The sequence below is a fragment of the Globicephala melas genome, chromosome 11 (assembly GCF_963455315.2).
Source record: "Globicephala melas chromosome 11, mGloMel1.2, whole genome shotgun sequence".
NCBI classification, from domain to species: Eukaryota; Metazoa; Chordata; class Mammalia; order Artiodactyla; family Delphinidae; genus Globicephala; species Globicephala melas.
In genome coordinates, this window is record NC_083324.2 from 41,166,191 (window position 1) to 41,193,311 (window position 27,121).

The 27,121-nt window shown below is 45.3% G+C and overlaps 2 protein-coding genes across 5 annotated transcripts in view; one reads left to right on the forward strand and one right to left on the reverse strand.

The window, feature by feature from the left end:
- The window catches only part of LTF (lactotransferrin), a 46,659-nt gene extending 32,758 nt beyond the window's left edge, over positions 1–13,901 (forward strand). For all 4 annotated transcript variants that reach the window (XM_070046787.1, XM_070046788.1, XM_030845338.2 and 1 more), the window contains 7 exons: positions 1,664–1,711; positions 2,647–2,802; positions 4,528–4,669; positions 8,557–8,624; positions 10,583–10,767; positions 11,883–12,072; positions 13,689–13,901. In XM_070046787.1, coding sequence (XP_069902888.1) covers positions 1,664–1,711; positions 2,647–2,802; positions 4,528–4,669; positions 8,557–8,624; positions 10,583–10,767; positions 11,883–12,072; positions 13,689–13,729 — 830 coding nt within the window. In that variant the 3' untranslated portion in view covers positions 13,730–13,901. The remainder of the gene's footprint in view (positions 1–1,663; positions 1,712–2,646; positions 2,803–4,527; positions 4,670–8,556; positions 8,625–10,582; positions 10,768–11,882; positions 12,073–13,688) is intronic.
- Positions 13,902–24,340: 10,439 nt separating this feature from the next.
- CCRL2 (C-C motif chemokine receptor like 2) lies at positions 24,341–26,207 on the reverse strand. Its single transcript, XM_030845289.3, has 2 exons — positions 25,979–26,207; positions 24,341–25,419 (listed from the first exon to the last, which is right to left on the reverse strand). The coding sequence occupies exon 2, from the start codon at positions 25,405–25,407 to the stop codon at positions 24,361–24,363; it is 1,047 nt and encodes a 348-aa protein (XP_030701149.1). The 5' UTR covers positions 25,408–25,419; positions 25,979–26,207; the 3' UTR covers positions 24,341–24,360.
- Positions 26,208–27,121: the final 914 nt, after the last annotated feature.

Sequence of the window (27,121 nt, forward strand, 5' to 3'; positions counted from 1 at the left end):
TTTAAAAATGTCTTTTGCTCAGCGTTATACCTCGTTTTGTAGTGTTCTATTTTGTGACTCCACTGCAGTTATTTATTCTACTGTGGATGAGCATTTGGGTAATTTCCAGTTGGCTGCTGTGGATAGCGTTGGTATGAGCGTCTGTGTCTGTGTCGTTTGGTGAGCACATGTATGCATTTCTGCTGCATGGAACTGCTGGGACAGTCTCTTTGGACTTGATTCTGCAAAGACAAATACCTTCTGATTTCACTCCTATGTGGAATATTAAAAAAAAAAAAAGGGAACAAACCAAACCAAATCAAACAAAAACAAACACACGGATTCAGGGAATAGAGTAGTGGATACCAGAGGGAAAGGGGGAGTGGGGGGAGAGGGAAAGGGGTAAAGGGCGTCAGCTATAGGTGATGGATGGAAACTAAACTTTTGGTAGGTATATAGAAGTCAAAATATAATGCTGTATGCGTGAAACTTAAATAATGTTATAAACCAATTAAATATACTTTTCCAATAAAACAACACCTACAGATTCACATTATCCATCCCATGAAACAGGAGTGATGCGACTTTTTCCTGAGGAGAAGCCAGTTACTGAGTCCGAGAGCATGGATCTCCCCATGCTGAAGGGACATAAGAAATGCTACTTTATCCTTAGCCTCTCCAGAGGGAACTAGAGGAGGTCAGGCAGGTGAGACGAGGTGCCCCTCACCTCCAACGGGCGAGGATTAGGTAGGAGTACTTTGGTTGCAAATGACACTATCCCATTGCCAAGTGGCTTAAACAAAAAAGATAGTTGATTGGTTTATGTGGTGATTGAACTGTCCAGATGTTAGTTTCAGCAGTTCCACCCCTGGGTACATCCCCAGACGTGTATGAAGATGTCAGTGACAATATTGGAAGCAGTGAACTTAGGAGCCCTAACTCAGCTCAATAAGTTACAGACAGTAAGGCGGTTTGAACTTAAAAACACAGTATTGGGACAAATACCATATGATATCACTTATATGTGGAATCTAAAATATGGCACAAATAAACCTACCTACAAAACAGACTCACAGACATAGAGATCAAACATGTGGTTGCCAAGGGGGAGAGGGAGAGGGAGAGGGAGAGGGAGGGACTGGGAGTTTGGGGTTGGTAGATGTAAACTATTATATATAGGATGGATAAACAACAAGGCCCTACTGTATAGCACAGGGAACTAGATCCAGTCTCCTGGGACAAATGATAATGGAAAAGAATATTTAAAAAAATGTGTATGTGTATAACTGAGTCACTTTGCTGTACAGCAGAGACTGGCACAACACTGTAAATCATCTATACTTCAATTAGGGCATTCCCTGGCGGTCCAGTGGGGTTAGGACTCGGTGTTTTTACTGTCAGGGCCCAGGTTCGATCCCTGGTCGGGGAACTAAGATCCTGCAAGCCACATGGCACGGCCAAAAAAAAAAAAAAAAAAGAGCTTAAAAACACAGTATTGGGTTGAAAATAAAAAAAGGAGGAAACTTAGTGAAGTCTATAATACAATGCCATTTATTTATATTAAAAACACATATACACAAAACCATGCCAGTATATGTTCTTTGATATGTGTGTACCTTTGAAAAATATATGATCACAATAAAACATGTGTTTAATGACCTTTTGCTTGTCTTTATTCTTTCAGAATCCTCCAAAAGCAACAGCTTAGATTGTGTGCACAGACCAACGGAAGGTGAGTTGGAATCGATCACTTTCAGAGTCAAGGGTAAGTTTTTGTATCTGGAGGAGGAGGTGGTGGGAACTTAAAAAAACCTCACAGAGATGCAGCCATGGAAGCTGTAAGTTCTTTTGCAGATGCAAATCATTCACAGATGAGTAACTATAATTATGTTTTTACGGACCTTCATACATGGCAGAGAAATATAAGAGTTCCTCATTTTGTCCTGACCACGGTGAAGGTGGGGTGTCACACCCCCATCTCATATGGACGCGGAAACAGTGTCCCGGATGTCATTCACAGTCGTTGATAATACTGTGGCAGATCCTGGCCTGGAACCAGGTCCCTTGTGCTAAATCCCTTGCCCTGTGCACCAGCCCACCTGCCTGCCAGAGCTGGTGCTTCCTCAACTTCGGCAGAGCTCTGCACTTGCCGGCAGCGGAGTCTGCCCGGTGCGTGCTCTCAGGAGGAGGACTGCACCCCATTGACCCTCTCTCAGCACAGGGAGGTCCTTAGGGACACACCCCCTGCATCCACACAGCACTTATTCCGGCAGCCATCATGCTCTGGCCTGATGCAGTTGGTATATTGCATGTTGCAGTTGGCGATCTACGCACTCTTGGGGTCATGCTTCTTGGTCAGTGTTCGTGGCTTTAATAGCCCACGTCTACAATAGAATGAACTGCCGGTTTATAACTCAGGGGCAGTGTATGGCTGGTCAAGGACTTCAAGGATCAGCTTACTATTTCATTTCATAACCCAGATCAATCTCATCTTAACATAGAGCAGCAGCTTAAACTTTGTTGGTCTATTGGACAGTGGCCAGTCATCCGGGGGAATCATTGCCTGGTGATGCTTCTTGACCTTCGTTGGCTTGGGTTGCACACAGCTGCAACAGAGTCCATGGACCGGGCCCTGGGAGGCTAAGACTTGCTCTTCTCTTGTCCAAGGGTATCTTGCCGTGGCAGTTGTCAAGAAGGCAAATGCTGAGCTCACATGGAATTCTCTGAGAGGCAAGAAGTCCTGCCACACTGCCGTGGACAGGACCGCAGGCTGGAACATCCCCATGGGCCTGATCGCCAACCGGACAGGCTCCTGCAAATTTGGTAGGAGTCCCGAGGGAGTCGTGGGTCGGCCTCCTCGGGGCAGGCTGGGGTCCTCTGTAGAACTCAGGGAGGGGAGGTGTGGGGACTTGCAGGCTGACCGTGGCTTACAGGCCTTTTCTGGTGTAAGCACGATCCCCCTGCGGCTTCCTTCTGCAGCTTCTCCACACAGCACTTCCCACACCCCCTCCACCCCACACGAAGGCGCAAAACTGGAGGATCGGTCTGTTTCTCTGCACCCTAAGAATGGATGCAGGTCCTGAGAAGTACAAAAGTCACTTTTTGCTTCCTGGAGCTCCGGATCTAAATTCCTCCCAGGCACTGGCTTCTCAATTTGGGAAAAGCCATCTGCCTTCCTCATGAAAGATGACTTCTGTTACTAAACAGAACTGACGTCTTACTCCATGCTGTAGAGGAAACTGAGTAAGACCTCCAGGCTTTTGGCTCAGCCTCGCCTCCTGGCTGCGCGCCGTGCTCACACCCCACACGTGAGCCATGCCCTACCTGCCGTGGGCCTGGTGACGTGGAGCTGTGTGCCACATTCTTGTCACGGCTCACCTCCCGGGCAGGCGTCTGCTCAAGTGGGGCCCTGCTGCATTTTGAATGGGTTTGTGATCCTGGCTTGGCGGGCTCTCGTGTGGCTCTGTTCCTCACTAGCAGTGCACACTGGTGTCGCCCTCTATGACCCCACGGCAGCCTCCAGGTTGTGGGCAAGCTGCCGGGACCACAGTGGGACACTCCCAGCCCTAGGCCGAGCTTGGCACGTGGCATGGCTCTTCCAGTGGCAGGGGCTGCACGAGTTGGGTAATGGGTGCTACTTGCTTGTCAGGGCAGGGCTTTCTTGTCACCTTTATTTCCTCTCTTTTTAATCTGTATTAATCCATGTTAACTCCTTACTGTGGGTTAAATCACATGGTGGGTTGGTTTGTATTAGGTTCAGCTGCAAGGACAGAAAACCCCCAGTAGAAGTGAATAGAAGTTTATTTCTCTCCCACGTGGGTGGAGTCCAGCGGTGGATTGTCCAGAGCTGGCAGGACGACTACATGGTGTCAAGGGCCCAGGTTTCAAACATCTGGCTATTCTGAAACATATGTGGCTTCCGTGCTCAAGGTCGCTCATGGCCCATGTCACATCTGGGGGTCCAGTCCCCACTTCTGCATTCCATGTGCAGAATGAAGGAAGGGAAGGAGAAGGGGCAAAACACATGTGCCAACTGTCTTTTAAGGATGTCAGGACACTGGCACCCAACACTCCTGCTCATATTTCACTGGCGATACTTAGCCATGTGGCTTACTAGCCACAGAGTAAGGCTTGTCTCTGTTCTAAGGGACCAGGTGCCCAGGTAAAAAGCAGGGTTCCTATTACTGAGGAAAAGGGGAAATCAGATCCTGGAGTGGACGTTTTGCAGCTTCTGCTGAGATGGCCATCAGGTTCATCAAGTTGAGTCCCTAGCTCGAGTCTGTGATGATGGGACCCTTTGTACAATTACACAGTCTCTTCCCCAGCCCCAGTCAGGTTTCCTGTCTCAAGTACCTACAGTCTCAAGTTTTTCTGAACCTTGGTGGGGCCCGGGTTGGTGGTAACATGTTACTGTGTGTTATAATGACTGTGTTCTATCTGCCTTGGTCAATATGATGAATGGAAACCAAGCCACATCACCTGTTAGGTAAAGACCGCTTATCTTGACTCAGGTAGGAAGAGCTGACTCCCCGTGCTTCTTCTCTGCAGATGAATTCTTTGATCAAAGCTGTGCCCCTGGGGCTGACCCGAAATCCAGGCTCTGTGCACTGTGTGTTGGCGATGACCGGAACATGGACAAGTGTGTGCCCAACAGTAAGGAGAGGTACTATGGCTACACCGGGGCTTTCAGGTGAGTGCTGTGGGCAGGCTTCACCAGGACGGGGCCTTGTTTCTCATCCTCCAGCATCTTGGCACTGCATTTCTAAGGGGCCCAATGTGGCCCATCACAGCAGAGCCAAGGGGCAGCCTGGGGATCAGCTGATGGGCGGGCTGGGGAGTGCTCCTCCCATCGCACCCACCACCCCAAGAGTGGGGACTGGCCCCGGGGCTGTCTGACCTCAGCTCTGCTGGTCTCCCCCTTGTGGCCTGGAGCCAAGGTCAACCTCAGTGGGCCTCGATGTCCTCATCCTCAGCATCAAATGGGGAGAGGTTGTGGTATCAGTCCTTTCTGCAATTCAGTTTATGGGGAAGAATTCTCTTTCTCACAGGCACTACCCTCTACCCCAGCCTAGGTCATTGTTATGTTTCACGTTTTACTTTTCTCTTTGATTTTGGCCTTAGAAATGGCAAAATAGCGCAGTGTTATTCTCCACTAGTGAAAAATAAACCAAAAAATAAGTTTTTAGAATTCACCAATTATAAACACTTAATAAATCACAGTATCTTTCCACAGTCTTCATTTTATAATCTAGATGTTACTTCTCAGTGGTACAATTAGGGGTTTGAAGGGCAGGGTTCTCCCCCATCCGTTTTTCTGTATTCTCCAAGAATATATTTCACCACCAGGTGGCATCATGTATCTGAGAATGACTGCCCAAACTGGTCTTTGAATTTTTTAATGTAAATTCAGTAGCCTTCTCTCCAGTGATGGCATGATATAAAAGTAGCTTTTGCTATAGTCTGAGTGACTTATAAAAAAAAATTTCGTGAATGTACAAAAATATCTTTAAGGGGCTAAAGTTTTGCAAATGGAAGAGTTGTGATGTGATTCTACTCAGAAATATTGAATAGACAACATGTCTGATAAAAAACCATGTGGTTTTCTTTTTCAAACCTATGGTAAGGTATTATTTCACTGGAAACACCTACACTTTAGTATTCCTACTTATACTAGAAGGAAATGCTTTGTCTTTTGCTCAAATTGAAAGTGGAACCAGAGCCATATTTATCTCTGTGTTTCTAACTAACATCCTTATATATTGCTGGTTCTTGATTTTTAAATGTCAGCTATTTTCTGCTGACTTTCCATTATGAAAGAAGATCTAGCCTCTCATACTGCTCCTGTGTTTCTTCCACCCGTAACCACAAACTTCACCTCCTTTTAGTATCCAACAAGAGTATGACATATTTAGTGCTTACTTTATTATGACTATGTAAATATTAGTCTCATATTAAATATATGACATAATAAAATTACATTTCCCTTATTGAACAGAGTTTTTGTTTACTCTGGAGTTGATAGGTGTCTTTTTAAAATTTGCTTAATTTTCTGTACTTCTTTTAAAAAATCACTCATTCATCCCCATACCTTCTACTAGTAGCATAAATCTAGCAATTCATGCACAAACAGACTGGATGCTGTCCCAGATTCATCATTTACCTGCGAATGTTGCACCTGAAGATCTCCACCCTCCTCCCCAGTCTGGATTGGTCCTCTCGAGGCCCCCTACATATCTGTGGTCTGGGGATTCCCCTTAAGCATCATTCTGGGATTTTTCATTGTCTTACTTCCTCTTAAATGACCTGTTTCCTGGATCCCACATCTTTAGTTTTCTTGGTTTTGTTGCAATAGAACACATGTTCTTGAGAAAGGGTGAATAGGAGTTCTGTTTTTTGAGTATTTACGTGTCTAAAAACATCTTTAGTCTACTCTTGAAGTGATTTATAGTTTGGCTGGATAACTAAGTACAGGCTGGAAAACAATTTCCCTAGGAATTTTGACATGATTTCCATATCTGGGAAATGGGAGCATTAACTGTTTTGACCAACTGTCCCACTACAAACAAGCAAAAATGTTGGGTTAAGCACACACACACACACACACACACACACACACACACACCTGTGTTCTTAAGAGCATTGAATAACTGACAAAGTAACAAGGGATTATTAGACTAAAATCTAAGGGGAATAGGAATTCAGAGACCTAGGTGGAGACCCTTTGTCCTGACAGTAGCTATTCTGACAAACTTGAACTCAGAGGTTACATACACCTTTAAGGTAGGAGTGAACCAGAAGTAACTTCCACCCCACTCCTAGGAGGCTTCAGGTTGCCTGGATGCTGAGGAAGACAGGGCGGAAAATACATGCCATCCCTGAAAAATTGAAACCATGGGCCAGCTCTTGCATGGATTTGCAGCTCCAACTTGTGTCCCCTAGGATGGTCCAGAAATTCTCAACTCATAATTTTTTAAAAAGTGGTCCCAGACTAGCAGTCCCTTTAAGAATCTGTCTGGAAGACAGCATCTTCAGTTTAAGCCTCAAAGACTGCTCAGAAATACTCTGTCAGTAACAATGAGCAGGACACAGTAAAAAGTAATTATAGCAATGTGAAACAAACACACGGGAAAAGTTGCCAGAAGCAAAAAACAGAATAAACAGGTTAGTAGTTTTAAAAAGGAATAAATAGAACTTCTAGAAAGGAAAAAAATGACAGCAATGGAAGTTTGCTATATAATTGACCAGTTTAACAGATTAAACATAGCTAAAAAGAGAAGTAGCAATGTGGAAAATATGTGAAAAAATTATGCAGAATGTAACATAGACAGAAAATCGAGCAAATACAGAAATTTAAAAGCATTAATCCATTGTCTTCTAAAGCTAGAGTTTCTGTTGAGAAATCTGGTACCATTTTTTGATCCCTGATTCTTTGTATATGACATTTTTTCTTCTTGAAAAGAATTTTGTTTTTTGAGTTTTCAACAATTTATTTTTGGCTTCCTAATTCTGAGAGAGAAGCTGTAGAAGGCTCATGAAGTGTCTTAGACAAACAGGTCTACACAAAGAATATTTTGTGAAGAGTAAATAAATCAGACACATATGTTTTATATTTCTCTCCAAATTTACAGAGATTTACCTATGAATGAAAAATACTCTTTAGGAAAAAATGAGTTTTGTGTTTCATCCAATGTAAAATGCTTTGAAAACTATTTTTGTGAAAAGTTTTTGATTTAAAAAAATAAAATAGTTCTAAAAATTATTTTTAAATCTCCCTCCAGTGTTCTGAAACTTCACAATGATATTTCTTTAGTGGGTCTTCTTTTAATTCATCGGATTGGGCATATATATATTTACCCTTCATGTATATAGGCTGTATCTAGTGCTGCTGTTCTCAGCTACTTTCAGTGGTGCCTAGTACTTCTAACTGTTGAGTCTTTCTGGAGTTCTGCCATGCACATCAGCTTTCTCCTGGGCGCCCCCCACTTCCAACTTATGTCACAGCTTTCTTTGCTCTTTTGGGTCAATTACTGCTCACCCATTTGTTCTCTACCTCCAAACGTTGTCATTATTATCTTCTCTCTTTCCCTCTTGCCTTCCTCTGGCTCACAGATTTATGGCTTAAAAAAAAAATCTCATTCATGTCATTTTATTGGAATTTTAGAAGGAGGGAAGGTACCCATATATCTTCAACCTACCATTTTAAACTCTAAGTTCCTGGAAATATTTGTCTCTATGTTTTCTATGTTTAGTTCCATGTTTCAGTTTTTGAAATGTGTATTATGAATACTTATGAAAACTCTAATAGTTTTTCTTCTCTGGCAATGTTTTTTTTTGGCTGTGTTGGGTCTTTGTTGCAGTGCGCGGGCTTCTCATTGCGGTGGCTTCTCTTGCTGCAGAGCACGGGCTTTAGGCGTGCAGGCTCAGTAGTTGTGGCACACGGGCTTAGTTGCTCCGCGGCACGTGGGATCTTCCCAGACCAGGGCTCGAACCCGTGTCCCCTGCATTGGCAGGCAGATTCTGAATCACTGCGCCACCAGGGAAGCCCTGGCAATGTTTTTATTCTCTGAAACATTTTAGGTGCCTGGCTGAGGACGCTGGGGATGTTGCATTTGTGAAAGATGCCACTGTCTTGGAGAATACTAACGGTAGGTAAAGATGTTTCCCTTTCCCCTTCAAAGAAGAATCTTTGCCATCACGACACAGATTACTGTTCAAATTTGCAATTGGGAAATATTATAACCTTTTCCAGACTTGGATCAAATTAATTCTAAAATACTTTACCACAGTATGCAACATAGTAACATCTATAGGTGTCACATTGATTTTGAAACCAAATTTCCTCTCTCTCTCTCTCTCTCACACACACACACACACACACACACACACGCAACTATCTCCCTGGCTTTGTATAGTCAGCCACAGAAGCACACCATCTTCCTGTCTCAGCCTATCGGAAACTGAACGTGGATGATACATGAAAAAAAAATTTGGACATATGCAGGTTAAATTTCCCCTTTTAAACAAGGAAGTAAGAGCCTTCATTCAGCCCATGTGAGCCCTCAGTGTGGAAACTCCTTGGGGAGTTAATGAGGACAAAATCATAGGCAGATGCAGATGATAGAAGGTAAAATCCCTCAGCCAATAGAGGAATAAGTCACTCTCTCTTCTGACCTCTGGTGAAAATACTAATTACCAAGTTTAAGACTCCCAGCAGTGTGCTGCTTTCCAAACTGCACCTCTCTCCCTACCCGCTGCACTTAGCCCTCCACCCCGCCGCAGAGCACTTGCCACTTCCCCCCTCAAAGGGGCTGCTTCCACTTTCTGCCTCTTCCCTTCAGTGACAGCCACAGCCAGAGCCACTCCTCCAAGTCCCTGGGGAGAGCAATCGAGGCCAGACATGTAAATCTGGGGTGATCTCAGTATTGAATGGACAAAGCTAAGAGAATGCAGGAAGTCTTTTCTTGAGGGGACAGGGCGAAAGGAGAGAAGCAGCCACCTGACCACGAAAGCTACATTTGCACACACACAGGCATAACTGTGTACAGTTACATTTCGAATTCATTTCGAATTCAGGAACCGTGAATCTAAGTGATCTTCAGGGATCAGATGGGTGTCAAATTTAGTTTTAAGCTTCTCTGGGATTTCACAACTGTATTTTATCGGAATTGACTGAAAGCATATTTGATAAACCCATAGATGTTCCTGTCCTTCCTCTGGTTACACTAAGAGCATTGGAATACGAAAGGAAACAATTTCTTCTTCTTTTTATTTAAAAAATACTTATTTATTTATTTGGCTGAGCCAGTTCTTAGTCGCGGCACACGGGATCTTCGTTGCAGCATGCAGGATCTAGCTCCCCGACCAGGGATCGAACCCGGACCCCCTCCCTGCCTTGGGAGCTGGTAGTCTTACCCACTGGACCACCAGGGAAGTCCCAACAATTTCTTCTTGAACACAAACCAACACTTCTTTTTCTGGAACTCACTGGAGAATCTGGCATACATGGAGGGTTTTCTTTTAAAGAAATGTAACGGCTTTGTGGAGATACAATTTACATACTTCAAAATCCACCCATTCAGAGTGTAGATTCAATGGGATTCAGTGATCTCCAGTACATTCAAAGTTGTGCAGCTGCCAACAGAATCCAATTCTAGAACTTTCACAAACCCCCTTGAAGAAACCCCACACCTATTACCAGTCCCTTCCCCACTCCCCCAGAGCTGGCAACCACCAATTCACTTTCTGTCTCCATAGATTTGCGTATTCAGGACATTTCACATAAATGGAATCCTACGATATGTGATCTTTTGTGACTGGCGTCTTTTACTTAGCGTAATGTTTTCAAGGTTCATCCACGTCGTAGCGTGTGTCAGAACTTGACTCCTTTTTATTGCTGAGTAATACTCCATCGTGAGGATATAGCACTGATGCTTGATATGTTTGAAGTTTGTGTATCTTGTGGAGCTTTATTTGCTCTCCTTCACATCACTGCAACCCCAGTGTGTGCGTTTCAAGAGGCCGGTGGATGGTCACAGCCACCCGGAAAGGATGCTTTGCCTCAGAGTGGCAGCCGTGGCTGATGCTGCCTTCTTTATATCTCCAGGAGAGAACACTGTGGCCACGGCTAGGAAATTGAATCGGGAGGACTTTGAGTTGCTGTGTCTCGATGGCACCAGGAAGCCTGTGACAGAGGCTGAGAGCTGCTACCTGGCTGTGGCCCCAAATCATGCCGTGGTATCTCGGAGCGATAAGGCAGCACACGTGGAAGAGGTGCTGCTCCGCCAACAGGTATGGGTCACCAGGGCCTCCTGCAGGGGCTCCTGTTAGGTGGGGCAATCACAGAGCTCAGGGAATCCACCCATCCCCAGCCTTTCTGTCCCATCCCTCTGCTTGAAGCTGGTGATGAGAGTATTTGCTCCACGCTGGGGGGCTGCCCTGAGTCTCATGGCCCTGGACGTGCGCTCACGGTCTGGCTGGGAGATGCTTTCTCTCCTTGAGTCTCCTGTTGTTCTTCAGGCAAATGAGGGAGGCGACTGAGCCTTCCTCCCATAGCCAGGTAGAGAGTGATTTACTCTGCTGATGTTTCCAGAGCCCGGGCCGACTGGGGATGTTCTAGACAGGGCCCCTGCATTTGTAATCTCTAAAAACAACAAACCCAGAACTTGTATAGATTTAAGTCTATCTACGTGAAGTGATTTGAAGGAAATCCTATAATTTCCTTGAAGTCTGGGATTCTCTATTAGGACATCTAGCTCTGTATTAAAATGGCATGTTTCTAGATGTGCGTTAAAGAAATTGGCCCTAGAATGTAAAAATTGGCACAATAACTAGCATTTATGGAGCCCCCACTGTGCACACTCACGGGTGCTGGTAAGAGGTCTGCTGCCATGCAGGTGGTTGGTTCTTGCAGCTCACCTCCATGGGAGGCCTGGGCATGGAGGAGGAACCAGGCCCAAGGGAGGCTAAGTGACCTGCCCAAGGCAATGACTGGGTCCGTGGCAGAGAGGATTTCCAATGCAGTCTGCCTCTCTGGGAGAGCTGGCCTATTAGAATGCTAGAGGTGATTACTTTGAGGGTGGATCTCAAAATCCTCAGCTGTCACCCAGCCACACAGAAGAAGTTCTAAGGGGAGAGGCCACAGATTAAAAAGAAAGGCAAGATGGCGGGAGGTGAGATCAGAAGTGGTGAGGGGCCTGGGCACTGGGCTGGGGTGTGGAGCAGGGGGCCATGGGGCAGGGGAAGACTTAGCCAGGACAGTGGAGTGATTCCAGAACTTAGCTCCTTTTGCCCCATGGTTTTCCTGTGGCTGATCCTGTGCCGAAGAAATGTCCTTGGCCTCCCCGAATCCATAACCTCTCCTGTTTTCCTCCGCTGCTCTCTTACTGTCTGCCCTTTTGACACAGGCTCAGTTTGGGAAAAATGGAAAACACTGCCCGGAGAGGTTTTGCTTATTCCAGTCTGAGACCAAAAACCTTCTGTTCAATGACAACACTGAGTGTCTGGCCAAACTTGGAGGCAAAACAACATATGAAAAATATTTGGGACCAGAGTATGTCACAGCCATTGCTAACCTGAAAAAATGCTCAACCTCCCGTAAGTGGAACATAGGTAGCATCACTGGGAAACCACCGCGGGTGAAGGTCAAGGTTGGAGGGCCAAACATTCTAGGGATGAAGCGGGTATAAAAACGTTAAGGCAGGGCTTCCCTGGTGGCGCAGTGGTTGAGAGTCCACCTGCCAATGCAGGGGATACGGGTTCGTGCCCCGGTCCGGGAGGATCCCACGTGCCGCGGAGCTGCTGGGCCCATGAGCCGTGGCCATGGGCCTGCGCGTCCGGAGCCTGTGCTCCGCAACGGTAGAGGCCTCAACGGCGAGAGGCCCACGTACCACAAAAAAACAAACAAACAAAAAAAACGTTAAGGCAATACAATGTCTCTATACTTTGGGAAATTACACTCTCATTGATGAGGTGAAAGAGCTAGAGAATAAAATAAACCCTTAGTAATATGCTAACTTTTTATAATGCTGATAGCGATTGTAAATATATGTATGTATGTATATACATACACACAAAGGTATACGTATATTTACATATATATTGACAAATGACAAATTCTGCTTTCTAGGCAGTTACCGTAAGTACTAACCATAGAGAATACAAATTCTCAAAAAACATTTTAGCCCGGAAAATGTATTGACAATAATTTAACCCTTTAAAAGCATTTAGCAGAGTGTTGTGAGCCTCCAGGCAATGATTCTCGAGTTTCAGCAAGTTTTGCCTCCTCTGTGCACTGATGTCGTCTGGGTTCCTATTCCCGGTCCCTCACCAGGGGAGTTGGAGGCATCGGTGGGTGTTGTGTGGTGGTCCAGGGGTTGGGGAAGGGCTGAGGATCTCTATATCAGTGGTTCTCAACCGGGGATCATTTTGCCCCTGAGGCATTTGGCAATGCCAGGAGGTATTTTTAATTCTCATGATATAGGGGGTGCTGCTGGCATCTGTGGGTAGAAGCAGGGATGCTACTAAACAGAGCACACACAGAACAGCCTTCACAACAAAGAATTCCCCAGCCCCAAATGTCAAGAGTGCCAAGGAAACCCTGCTATTTCCACGGACATCTCAGGGAATTGTGATGCAGGTGGATCTAGGGCTACGCTTAGAAATTGCGCTGCAGGTCTACTCTCGTGAGCAGCCCGCTCAGGATTGCACAGATGGTACACCCCTTAAGGGCAGGGCTTATCTGTCTGTGTTGAATCCTCAGCACTTAACACAGAGGCTCACACAAAGCCTGTGCTCAGGAGGGATTCATGGATGAATGAGTGAATGAGTAGGTGGATATCACTGCAAGCAGATTTGCATGAAGATGATCAGTTGCTCACATTCCAGAACAAATTCGAGGACCATCAATACCTTGTGAACTTGAGAGTGTGACCGCTGATTTACCTGGAGACAAGTGGGTGGCAGCTGTGTCACTCAGGCCAGAACAGCGAATCTCGCAGCTTGACAAGGACCAGAGCTTTTGTGTGCTCCCTTGGGTCCTGTAGCTCTTCGCAGGACGGACAGTGGGGAAATGTGGGGATGGCAAGCCTTGACCTACAGTGGTAGGAGGGCAGAGGAAAGTCTGTTTTAGTGTCCTCTTTGATTGATGTATTGATTCAAAAAAAAAAAAAAGGAATCAGTTTCTGAATCTCCTGCTTTGCTGTGTCCCACAGCGTTTCTGGAAGCCTGCGCCTTCCTGAGAGGTCAAACCTGAAGAGAAGCTGCCCCGCCTCCCCGGGGGCCCCTCCCTGCTTCCAGCCATGATCCTTCTTCTCCCTTCCTCTCCCTTCCTGAGGGCGGATTTTGCCAAGCCCATCAGTTTTCACAGATCCCTGCTACCATCTTAACAAGAAATAAAATTAGAAATGCTGTTGATTTTCATTTCCTATAAAGTGCCATTCATCTTTTCTAGAATTTCATACTGAAATCATGTGTCTGACCAAACACCTGCCCAGTGGAACCTTTCCTTCCCTGTAGTCCCACTTCCCACTCCCACTCTTTCCGGCAGTTTCGGGCTTAGTGCCTGATGGTCTGGAGTCTAAGGTCAGGCCAAGCAACTCTTTTCCTCAAGGGCACCTGTTGGTCCCTCATATAGTTGTGTGTGTGTGTGTGTGTGTGTGTGTGTTTGAGTGTGTATGTGCATGTGTGTGTGTGTGTTTCTAAGGCGCGGGAAGGAATAGAGAGTAGGAATCAAGGGATTAGTGGAAGAAGCCGGGTATCAAGAAGATTTATGAGTATTTGCTATTTTAAGTAAATAGCATCAGGTATAGTAAATGTACAAATATAGACATAGGAAAATGTGGAACACAGTGGGCCCTCCATGTCCATGGGTTACACATCCTTGAATTCAACCAACTGAGGATTGAAGATATTTGAAAACAAATTACAGAAAGTTCCAGACAGCAAAACTTGAATTTGCAATTTACATTGTATTAGGTATTATAAGTAGTCCAGAGATGATTTAAAATATATGGGAGGACATGCATAGGTTGTATGCAAATACTACACAATTTTATATAAGGGACTTGAGCATCCTTGGATTTTGGCATCCACGGGGTGTCCTGGAACCAATCCCTGCAAATACCGAGGTACAGGGGACAACTGTACATCTATCCCTTGGCCTTATTGGCCCTCAACCTCCGGTTAACCTCTGGTCACCAGTTTATTCCCACTTTTCTCAGCCAAGCTCTTTAAAGCGTGGTCAGAGAGGGCTGCCCTCACTTCAGCAAGTCAGGTGGGTGTTTGGGTCATTCTCTCTTCACCCCACTGTAGTTTGATTCTAACCTGTTCACTCCCTTGAAGCAGTTCTGGAATAGGACAGCCCCAGCTTCCCAAATGGTCAAGCTTAGTAGGGTTCACATCTCTTTTCCCTGAGCCCCTTACTATGTCTGATCCTGTGGACATGTGCTCCTTGAAGTTCTGTTTCCTCAGGTTCCATGCTGCTGCTCCTTCCTTTTTCTGCCTTTTTGAAGGTCCATGCTTTGTCCTTTAAGTGTTCCCCATAGTTTTCTTCTCCAGAGTTTCAATTCTGGCCCACTATCTTGATGCCAGGGAAGGGAATTAAGAGAGAACCAAATGGCTGGGTTTTAGCTGCTAATGCACAGACTCTCCCCACCAGTAAACAGGGCCCATTGGGGTCCTACCTTAGATTAGTAACTCTTCCCTGAGAAAGGATCATTTTCCTGTTTTTAGTATTTCCAATGGCTCATTGGACTCAACAGGCAAACCTGCGTCAACCAGGGTGAATCTTCCCTTTCAAAGGCAGAGAGCAGACAAGAATGGCCAGCATTGACCAGTATCAATGAGATAGGCAGGCATAGCACAGGGAGATCACCTCAGTGCTCTGTGACCACCTAGAGGATGCAAGAGGGAGGGGTTATGGGGATATATGTATACGTATAGCTGATTAACTTTGTTATACAGCAGAAACTAACACAACACTGTAAAGCAGTTATACTCCAATAAAGATGTTAAAAAAAAAATGAGATAGGCAGTTCTGCTGCTGCCTGCAGAAGCCTCTGAAATCTGTCAGGAAGGACATTAATTACGGTCCCATAATCCTAGAATGAAAACTCCCTTTTTTGCTACTTTGAATTATGGCCCAGATATGTAGTCCAGCCTCACTAGTAAACTAGAAGCTTACTGTGGGAGCAACATTTGATGGTGTAGCCATATTAGTCACAATACCAGCAAGATAAAACATCATATTTGAACCGTATAAACCTTCTTGTATAAATAAGATACTTAGGTGAAATTAAAGGCCCATGAAATCCCCTTTTCTGGCTGAAATAAAAATTGCAAAATCTAACATCGCTGTATCCATTAACTCATGCTAAGTTATGTCAATGTCTTACACAACAAAGGTTTGTTTCTGTCTCACGTTCATACCTGTCATGGGTCATCAGTGGCTCTGTTGTTCATCTCTTTATTCTGAGACCCAGGCTGAACCAGCAGCCCCTGCCTGGGGCACACTGGCCTGTAGACAGAGCGGGAAATAGAGATGGAGGCAACACAAAAAAACTCTTAAAGCTTCCTTCTAGGAGAGGCCATATCATTTCCATCATTTCATCGCCCAAAGCAAGTCAGGCGGCCGTAGCATCAATGAGGGGGGTCTTTGGTCCCGCATTCTTTCACCCTGACACTGAATTGAGTGTGGGGCTGTGTTTGGTGTCCCTGCTTTTACTTCCTCAGACCTCAAGTTCCTTACAGTCTTCAAGGAAAGCTTGTATTCTGCGCGGTCCCCACTCTAAACTTTTTTTCTGCCCAACACAGATTTTAACAACCATCAATTGTAATACATTTCAGCAGATTCCACTTCAGATTGTACTAAATTAGTGTTTCCTCAATTTTCTGGAAAATATTCTTGCCTGTAGTTATCCCATGTGGACTATTCCTGGAGGCTAATTCTTTACTCACTTCAAACTCACCACTGATTCCTCAAATAGACAATAGTTAACAGCATCTGTAACATCTGTTTATTCATCAAAAGCCAAGGAAAGCCACTCAAATCATTTGTCTTATTTCTTGTTCCCAATGTTTTCAGCTCTTTAAGCAGGAGTTGTCAGTGAAAGGCTAAAGTCTTAAGTTAATTTTCTCTGGGCACATTTGTTTACAGCTGCAATCAAACATGATTTCATTAACTCAACATAGGTAAATGGCTTTTCTTGCTTGGCTAACAAATGAGCTATTTAGAAAGTTACTTTGCTTGCAGCCTCATTTCTTTTTTTATTTTGAAGATTTTTTTTTTTTTTTTTTTTTTTGCCGTGCCACACAACTTGTGGGATCTCAGTTCCCCCACCAAAGATTGAACCCTGGCCCACGGCAGTGAAAGTGCCAAGTCCTAACCACCGGACCTCCAGGGAAGTCCCTTGAAGAAATTCTGTTGTGATGAGATATTTCACTTTAAAATTTGTAATTTTCCTGACCATTTTTCCCCTATGAGTTTGGAATAGTGCAATGAATGCTTTGTCTGGAAATGTCAACACATGTTGTATTCTTTTAGCACAACTATAGTTTCATTGCATAATAAATACAGTGCTTTGGCATCTAATTTGATAACAAAATAATCCACAATCCATAGTGTCTTGTTAGTGTGACATTCAAAATTCACTTTTCTCTTCTTTGCTTGTTTTAACATGATGAATATGCACTGGTAATAAAAATTTAAAAAAAGGTGGTTTGGCTCTATGTGTATAAAGATAAACTGTTCTCTCTACTTACAACACTTATATTTTTTATATTGAAGTAGCATTGATTTACAATGTTGTGTTAATTTCTGCTGTATAGCAAAGTGATTCAGTTATTTAGATATTCTTTTTCATATTCTTTTCCATTATGGTTTATCACAGGATACTGAATATAGTTCCCTGTGCTATACAGTAGGACCTTGTTGTTTATCCATTCCATAGATAATAGTTTGTATCTGCTAATCCCAAACTCCCAATTCATCCCTCTCCCATTCCCCTCCGCCTTGGCAACCACAAATCTGTTCTCTATGTCTATCTACTCACAACACTTATGACACCAAATAGGTGTGGGTTTTCTACACCAAACAATTCTCTAATTCTCTGTGGACACCAACTGGGTTTCCTGCAAGTCAGTTCAATTCTGACACTAACCACTTGGAGTTAACACAGACCCACAAGGTTACAGGCTCAGGCCCACAAGACTGCCCTCTTTCTTCAGACACTAATCACAAGTAGTGGGTTCCCAGGTTACCTGTACTTTTGTCCAACTTGGCTGTAAACTGGGGAATCCCACGACCCCCTCCTCAGTTTTGATAATTTGCTATAATGGCTCACAGAACCCAGGGAAACACTTTACTTATTGTTACCTATTTATATTAAAGGATTGTATAAAAGATAGAAAAAGAATAGCCGGATGAAGAGGTACATAGGCTAAGGGTCTGGAAGGGTCTAGAGCATAGGAGCTTCTGTCCCCGTGGAGTCAGGGTATGCAACTCTTCCAGTACATGAATGTGTTCACTAACCAAGAAGCTCTCTGAATCCTGTAGTTTAGGGTTTGTATGGAAGTTTCGTAACATAGACACAATTGACTAAGTCATTGACCATTGGTGATTATCCAGCCACTCTCCCATCTCTGGAACTCAGGAAGCAGAGCTGAAAGTTCCAATCCTCTCATCACAAGGTTGGTTCTGGGAACCAGCTCCCATCCTGAAGCTATCTAGGGAAGCACCAAGAGTCACCTCATCAGCATACACTCAGGTCTGACTGAAACTCAGGTGGAGGGTTTATTATGAATAACAAAGGACACTCCTATCACCCCATCAGTCAGGGCTGAAGACCGGAGGTATATGTCTTATTGTATCACATCACAGTCTGGTACTTGAAATGCTATTGAATTATAACTGGCTGTAATTTACAATGCACCAAGCAGCAGTGGGAAGCCATGAGAATGCCACAGACCACCTCTGTCAAAACCACTGGACTCGGCCATTGCAGTGCAAAAGCAACCACTGGCAATTCATATATAAATGAGTGTGGTCGTGTTCCAAAAAAACTTTATTTTATTGAAAATAAAGTTTCTGAAATTCGACACTGAAGTTCGAATTTCATATAATTTTCACAGGTCATGAAGTATTCTTTTGATTTTTTCCAACTATTAAAAAAAAAGTAAACGCTACTCTTTGCGAATGCGCCCATCCTTTGGCTGCTGCTCTTTGTCCTGGCGTAGGAACATCCCTGGCTCCTTTCATCCATTCTTGCAAGGTGGGCTCTGCCTCTGTCGGATGTGCAGGACCAGTTCCTGGAAGTGCTCTAGAAGTACAACGGGGACGACTCTTCCTGCCAACGTACCAGGTGTTGTGAGGCCTGGTGCTGCTCCGGAGCAGCGATACATCCGCCGCGGTACTTCGGCACTCCGCCCCCGGTGCCGGGACTATCGGTGCCGCGGAGGAGTCCAAGCGCCTGTCTGCGCCTGCGCGGTGCTTCCGCGGAGCGTGGCGTTGCACGAAGCGTGGAAGGTACGCCTGCAGGCAGCTTCCCTAGCGGTGCGCGTTTAGTTTTGATGGAAAAGCCAGTATCTTGTGGTGCTGGGAGCTTCCCTATCACATCACGTCAGGAGGAACGTCGTGTGTACTTAGGTCGTTGGGAAACGGGCTGAGTCTGCGTACTTTTTTCTCAGCTGTTAGCCTTAGCGTATTCGGAATCATTTGGCCCGCCATTGTCTCCAGAAATAATAACAGGTCAGTCCTGAGTGGGAAAGAAGTGGCATGTGCTGCAGGACGTCTAGAGCAAAGTCGCAGCTCTGCTGCTGTGTGGCTGTATGACCTCGGGTAAGTCCTTTACCTTCTCTGGGCTCAGCTTTGTAAGTAAAATGAGGGGTTGGGGCTTGTTCTCTCTACGACTCTCCTACAGATTGAGTCTGACCCCAGTCATGAGGGACCAGAAGGGAGGAGACTTTTAAAATTTGTACTTGGGGTCAATCTTTCTTCTTTGTTTTTATCCAGACAAAATCAAAGTCAGTTTTGCCCTTCAACTTGGTCTTATGAATATTTCCGTTTGTGCAGTGGGGGTCAGAGAGGGCTCAGTGGACATTCATATACCCTCCATGTAGAGTTGACAGGTGTTAACATTTTGATGTGTTTTCCCTCTTGCTGCTTTTATATGCACTTGGTGTGTGTATGTGTGTGCTTAAATTATTTGAATGTGAGCTGTGACTACGACATTTCACTCCTAATTCTTGAGCACGCATCCTCTAAGAATAGGGACATTCTCCCACATAATTGCAATTTTATTGTCACCCTTGAAAATGATAAGTATGTCATCTGACATTTTGTTTATAGTCATATTTTTCTGATTTTCTCTGGAATGCCTTTAAGCCTCTTTCTTAAGGAAGTGCTCCCACTACCCATTGGCAGTCAGCTCCTCCTGCCTTCCCTCACAGGCATGAGTGTCACCTCTCTGGGGGAATAACAGCACCTGTGTTGGCTGGAGTCTCTCTCTTGGCCGCCTCCTCATCCATCACCAAGTCGCAGCTCCTCTAGTCTGTTTGGAGATGAATCCCACAGACTCTGCCTTGGAGTCCTTCAGAGACAAAAGAGTGGAGACAGTGAGTATGCATACAGATAGCCATCCGCTGGAAGCGGCGTGAGCTTGGGGACATGGGTTGTGTGCTTTGCCGAGGAGGGAGCCTCTGCACGGGGCAGCTGGGGATGGTCCTGAGCCATGGTGAGCAAGCTGGGTGGCCCCCCAGGAAGTGTGTGGCAGGTGTTCTGCAAAGATGGACGCCTGAAAGAGCATGTGGGCAGGGGCTCTGGTGGGATGGCTGTCCACAGACTCATAGCAGGACTGTTGAGCTGATATATGTATATGTATAGATGATTCACTTTGTTATAAAGCAGAAACTAACACACCATTGTAAAGCAGTTATACTCCAATAGAGATGTTAAAAAAAAAATTGTTGAGCTGACCACGTGGTTGAGGGCAGAGGAAAACACATTTTGTCATAGGTGATACAAGCGAGATGGTCTGAACCTCCCCACCACTCCTTCAAACAAAGAAGCTGGGGCTGAGCCACATGTCCCCAGATCCTTTTGTCAACATAGTCATTTACCTGGAGCAGCAGCAGGAGGCTGACGTGGGGACGAGGAAGCCCATCAGAACTGAAATTCAAGCACCATTAGGGTGCAGGCATCATCTGTGGAGGGTGTGAGGAAAAGTGGGATGTGGGCAGCGTCCTGTGGGCCAGTCACTGTGCTGCTCACTAAGCCCTCATCCTGGCCAGCAGCCCTGTGTGTGTGGGGGGGTGTCTTATTCCCAGTTGTCTGAGGCACAGGGAGGCTAGATGGCCTGTGTTGGGTCCCACAGGAAGAGAGAGACACCCTTTCCTACCTTCTCCCAGAGCAGGCATGGTAGGGGACTCCAGGGAGGTGACTCATGGCCCCGCTCATAGCTAAAGGCCACACCACAGGGAAAAATCAAAGGATTCAGAGTCTGAAATTTAGATCAAAGATTTTCTTCTGTTAGATGTGCCAGAGATGGTTCTTTGGCGAACTTTGCTTTTCACAGGGTCTGTAAATGGGTGGCTGAGGGGAGCAGCAATCCTTGGATGTGCCTTCCCCCAGTCCTTTGGACTGTTGTGAAAAATCTGGAGCAGTAATATACAGGAACTCACTCTATAAACCAAGTGCTGTAGACAAGCCAGGAAGTACTGGGTGGAGGAGAGGAAAGAGTGTGGGATTTGATATCAGAAAATGTCAAGCCCAGATTCTGACCCCTGAGAGCTGTGAGATTTAAGCCTCAGTTTCCACACTTGTAAAATGAGGCTGATGATAGTCAGTTTTCTTTGAAGGACTGTTATGTGGTGCAAATACGTCTGTGAAGGCAGTTGGTAAAGGATAAAGTCCTGTTGAAATTCAGGCTTGGTGTGGGAGCCTAAGACCAGGGAATGGTGGGCAGCTCTTAGGAGGGAGGACAACTTGGGCTGATGTGGCCACAGCACATTTGTAAAAACCAAAAAGAACAAGATCATTTGTTGCTTAACTGAAATTCAAAATTAACTGGGCATCCTGTATTTTTTTTTTCAATTTCAGGTTTTATTGCTTTCTCATTCTCTAAATCAGTCACGTTTACCATTTTAAAATTTGTTCCATTTCTACCCACAAACACATAAATTGAGATGAATCAGAGATTTCTCATGAGATTTCAGTCTCTGTCTAAAATGTCCCAAATCAGAATTATCTTGACCTGATAGGAAAATTTTTTTTGCATTAGAAAATAATTTACAGGCAAAAACAGAAACACTGTCAAATTTTCTTAAATATGCTAGCTGCCTTCTCTTTGGCTTTTTACTGTTTGTTAGTTTTCTAATGCAATAGTTTGTAGAAAAGTGGAAAATGTGTTATTTTTTAAATTGAAGTATCGTTGATTCATATTATTAGTTTCAAGTGTATAGCATAGTGATTCAGTATTTTTTTTTATAAATTTATTTTATGTGTTTTTGGCTGCGCTGGGTCTTTGTTGCTGTGCGTGGGCTTTCTCTAGTTCTGGCGAGCGGGGGCTACTCTTCGTTGCGGTGCGCGGGCTTCTCTTGTCGCGGAACATGGGTTCTAGGCACGCAGACTTCAGTAGTTGTGGCTCGTGGGCTCTAGAACGCAGGCTCAGTAGTTGCAGCACATGGGCTTTGTTGCTCTGCAGCATGTGGGATCTTCCCAGACCAGGGAATGAACCCATGTCCCCTGCATTGGTAGGCGGATTTTTAACCACTGCGCCACCAGGGAAACCCACACAAGTTTATTTTCTATATTCGTGAGTCTTTTTCTATTTTGCATGTACATTCATTTGTGTTATTTTCTAGATTCCACATATAAGTGATACCATACAGTATGTCTTTCTCTGACTTATTTCATGTAGCATAATATTCTGTAGTCCATCCACGTTTCTGCACATGTCAGCATTTCATTCTTCTTTATGGCTGAGTATTATTCCATTGTGTGTGTGTATCCATGCATCCGACTTGCACTTGATAGGCACTTGGGCTGCTTTTATTGTAAATAGTGCAAGCATGAATCATTTTTATCTTTAGGACGACTGTCTTCTTCTTCTGACAGGGGAAGAAGACCTTGCTGGATATACTACTTACGTGTGTGGGCTATTGTAGCCGGATCAGCCATCACAAACTTTTGATTTTCAGTAACTATTTCACTCTCAGTCACTGTAAGAGTTTATTCTCTATATGCTCCATGTTTTCATTCTGAAAATTCTGAAAGGGTTTGTTCTGTGAATTCATCACTGTGTCTGTAAACATCCAAAAACGATGTCATTTTGCCTGAGATTTCTGTCCCATATGTGGTAGAAGTGAATGGAGAGTCCAGACCTACTCATATCTGGTGAGTATGAGTGTGAAGAAGATATCTCTGTCCCTTCTCCTTCTCCGCTTTTCATATCTGCTGGGGTACTTTCAGCTGAGGTCTTGCTCTTGACTTGTCATGGTGTTTTTATTGGCTATTTAATGTCATTCAGGGTGAGCCCTGTCTTACTCAGCTAAGGCTGTCACAACAAAATACCACAGACTGGGTGGCTTAAATAGCAGAAATTTATTTCTCACAGTACTCGAGGCTGGGAAGTCCAAGATCAAGGCGCCGGCATGGTGGGGTTTCTGGTGCAGGCTCTCTTCCTGGCTTGCAGATGGCTGCCTTCTTGCTGTGTCCTCACATGGTGCAGAGAGCACGCAAGTTCTCTGGTGTCTCTTCTTATAAGGCACTAATCCCATCCTGAGGACTCCGCCTCATCTAAACCTAATTACCTCCCAAAGGTCCCATTTCCAAATACCATCTCACTGGGGCTTGGGCTTCAACATATGAATGTTTTGTGGGACACAGCTCATCCATAGCACCCGGTGAGGACACGGAAGAGCCAGTGACTGGTACAGACTGTGCTCCCTACAGGGTCTCCCCCAGGTGCCACCTCCTCCTCCTCCCGCCTCAGTGATGGAGGTGAGAGATTGTGGTCCACAGGCATCCTGTATTCATCTGTCACCTCTCCTTGGGATATGTAACAGAAAATGGGCACTGGATCGCCCCAGGCAAACTCTTCTTGTGATGTTTTGTAGTCACAGGCGGTGAGGCCTGAGGTGTACGTTACACTGAAAAGGACAAAACATGCCTTGTGTTAAACATTTCTAGACATGATCGTACGTTTGCTATTGTTAGATAGCAGAAAGTGCTAGAAACCTTGGGAGGCTCAGAGGTTGGGGGTATCTGGGGGCCTCAGGGGTATCTGGGGGCTTCGGGGGGTGTGGTGATTAGCCAAGAAAACCCAGAGAACTTTCCACAGAGCAAGTCCCTTTTCCTCCTTTTACCCAGAGCCTCCAGCTAGCCATCTCTTTCAATTACCTGAAAGAAACTGTGCCTGATAAATGACTTTTGTGTGAATGGGTTGTTCTAATTTGGAATGTGGTCCGGTTGGTTTTAAAAGTGCAGATTTGCTTTATGTGTCTTCTTGCCTGAATTTTAGAAGTTCGGCATATGCTGGACAAGGCATAGGTTCTGGAGTGAATGGCACCGGGTTTGTGTCCCAGCCTTGCCACGCTCTAGCTGTGTGATCTTAGACAAATTTCTGAGCCTCAGTTTCCTCCCCCAGAGAAATGGGACTAATTCCACCTACACCACGAGCAGTCAGTGAGGCACGGAGGAGCTCACGTTTGTCAAGAACCTAGCACAGCGCCTGAGACAAATTCAGCGCTTGGTGAATGTTTGTTCACCTCCCTCTTTTCTTCCTGGAGCCTATTTTATGTACAAATGTGTAAAAACTATTGCACAAAACAATGCAATGAGGGAAAAATTATTGTTTATTTATCCCGCCTTTGGTAGGAGCTAGTTTACATTTAAGTGGAAAGGTGATATTCTTCCCTTGATGTGCCTTGGGCAGGTTCCTCAGTGGGTGGAGGTGCGGTGTCACTGCACAGATGGCAGAGTTGGCAGAGGTGTTTCCTAAATGCCTTGTTGAGAAACACGTAGAGGAGAGGGTTGACGCAGCAGTGGGTGGTGGCGATGATTTTCATGATCTGGACACTTCTGTTCAGGTTGTAACTACTCTCACAGCCATGCAGGGAGAAGTGTTCGTTGAAAGCAGACAGGAAAAGCGCAATATTGTAGGGTCCCCACATCAGGAGGAAAACAACCATTATGGTGAAAACAAGCTTGAAAAGGTCACAGTTCCTCGCCCCACACTTTAGTGTTTTCCTCATTCGCACGTAGCAAAATACGAAAAAAAACAGTGGCAAAAGAAATCCCAAAATGTTCATCTTTAAGGTCAGAAAATGCTTCCAGAATGTCTCATCAGCTGGTAGGAAGTGAGGTCTGGTAAAGAAGCACTTGTATTTCTGGCTTTCCATCTCAGGTTTGTAAAAAGCAAGTTCAGGCAAAGTGACCAGAATGGCTGTGACCCACGCCAGAGCACTTGTGAAGATGTTGCCAGCCACCATCCTGCAGGCCGAGAAAAGCCTTCTCATGCGGAAAAACTCCTGGTACCTTTGCACAGTCAGAAGGACATTGAAAAATGCCTCACTGTACAGGCCTATGGAGTAGAGTGCCACGACAATTTTACACGGGGGGTCACCAAGAACCCCCTCACGTGAGGCCGTGTAAGCCCAGAACGGCAGGGTGGGCAAGAAACACAAGTTAGAAATTGCCAAGTTGAGGAAATAGATATTTTCCACTTGCTTGAGTCCTTTGTATTTTACCAGGATAAGCACAACCAAGATATTGTCCAGGAGGCCAGCCGTGAACACCATGGTGTAGAGGTAAGGCACCAGCTGGGCTGAGAGAATCTTGGGCTCGTATGGGGTGCATGGTTCTATTTCGTTGTTACTCAGATTGTCTTCTATGAGGACATCATAATCATCCTCTGGTGCTGACGTGTAATTAGCCATCTTCAGGCTGCCCTGTGGAGAAATGAAAGATGATTTTCCCTTCATACAGCTGTGTGGTCATAGAGGAAACGGCACACAGGACTAGAGGATAAATAAATACTTGCCCTTTTCTGGTGTCTGATTTTAGCCAGAGCAGGTCTACAACTCAGAAGACTGAAAATAAACATTTCTTTAACACGCCCTATATCCTGAGAGCAGCTGCTATAATTCATCCCTTCATTAAGCACTTAGGTGTTTAGTAGTATGCGAGCTACCACAGGCAGACAAAAGTAAGCATTACCCTTCTTCATATAACTTCGTTCTCTTGGTAGAAACAAGACTTGCCTACCTGAAGCTATGTAGGAAAAAACACAATTAAAGAGAACCAAGTACCGGGGTTTAGCTTCACAAAATTGGTGTCAGTCGCAATTTCTGTGCATTTAAAAAGTTTGCTCACCCCCCGTAACAGCTTCCTGTGACAGGCAGAGAGGTCTGAGTTCTTCTCTTGAAGGATATAAATAAATGTTTGCAAAAGCGAAACCACCCTAAGCATCAACATGGACATAACTGGTTAAATACATCGAAGACTTACCACTGACCGAGTTCCTAGGCGGGGAGGGTATGGCCTCCTGACCTACCATCCGAGTTGCTGTGGGAACCGTCTGGGCCAGTTAAAAGCTGGCTTCCTTCAGAACAGCTGGCCTCTGACCCTTAGGGCCAAGAGAAACCACTGTTTATCCCCCTGGTGGCTGTGTTCCGCCAGTCACACATCTCAGGGACTAACCAAAATAAAGCAACTTGAAAGCTCCCCCAGACCCCCAGAGAGTTTCTTAAGCTGCAAAGAGAAACTGGGAAGTTGTTTTCTCCTGCTGCTTCCACCCCCACCCCGTACCCCGCCTTTGATTTCCTTGTGGCCATCCTGCTGGCTGCCCTAGATAAGGGAACTAAGTTACTGCTGCTTCTCAATGATACTGAGGGAGGGATAGCAAAGTGCTCTGACGTGTAACTGAGCAGGTAGTGGCTTGCAGCAGAGGAGAGAAGTGTCACATACGATGACTGTGCGTCCAGGCCCAGGGGCCTGAGGCTCCCATGTAGCATTTCATCAGCATTAGCATATGGGGCTTCAAGAACTTGCAGTGAGAACCACTGCTTTGGTTTTCATTGTCCCTTTTGAGAGACGCTGTGTGCTTTGGCTGAGGAATGGGGCCCCAGTAGGGTCTGCTCTGGGGACAGTGGAAGCTACAGAGTGATGTCAGTTGGGAAGGGGGTGGTGCAGAGACAGAGCCTCAGTACCAGTGCCTGGGAGAAATTGATGTGAGGGAACCAAGGAGTTAGGCAAGATGTTAGGAGCTGACCCTGCTCCTAGAAGGAGGGCCCAGCACAGGAAAATTCCATGGTGAGGATGCAGAGGCTCCATCAAGTCACGTGCAGAGAATGTGAGGGGAACAAGTTCAACCCCTGTTTGAGGCTGGGGTGGGGTGACGTTTAAGGCCAGAGAGAAAGGAAGCTGAGAGTCCAGATTTAGAGTGGTGGGAGGAGGGTGTGGGAGGAGGAAGGGGATGGGGGCGGTTTGGAAGAAAGATGAACTGAGAAAAAGAACTTGAAATAACTGGAAAATCTGTATGAACTTCTCCTGGATCAACTCTTTGTATCTGTGATGGACCTAATTTGAGGACCAGTCTTACATGTTGGCTTAGCGTTCATTTCGCTGGTTAAACGACATCTGTTAATGCCA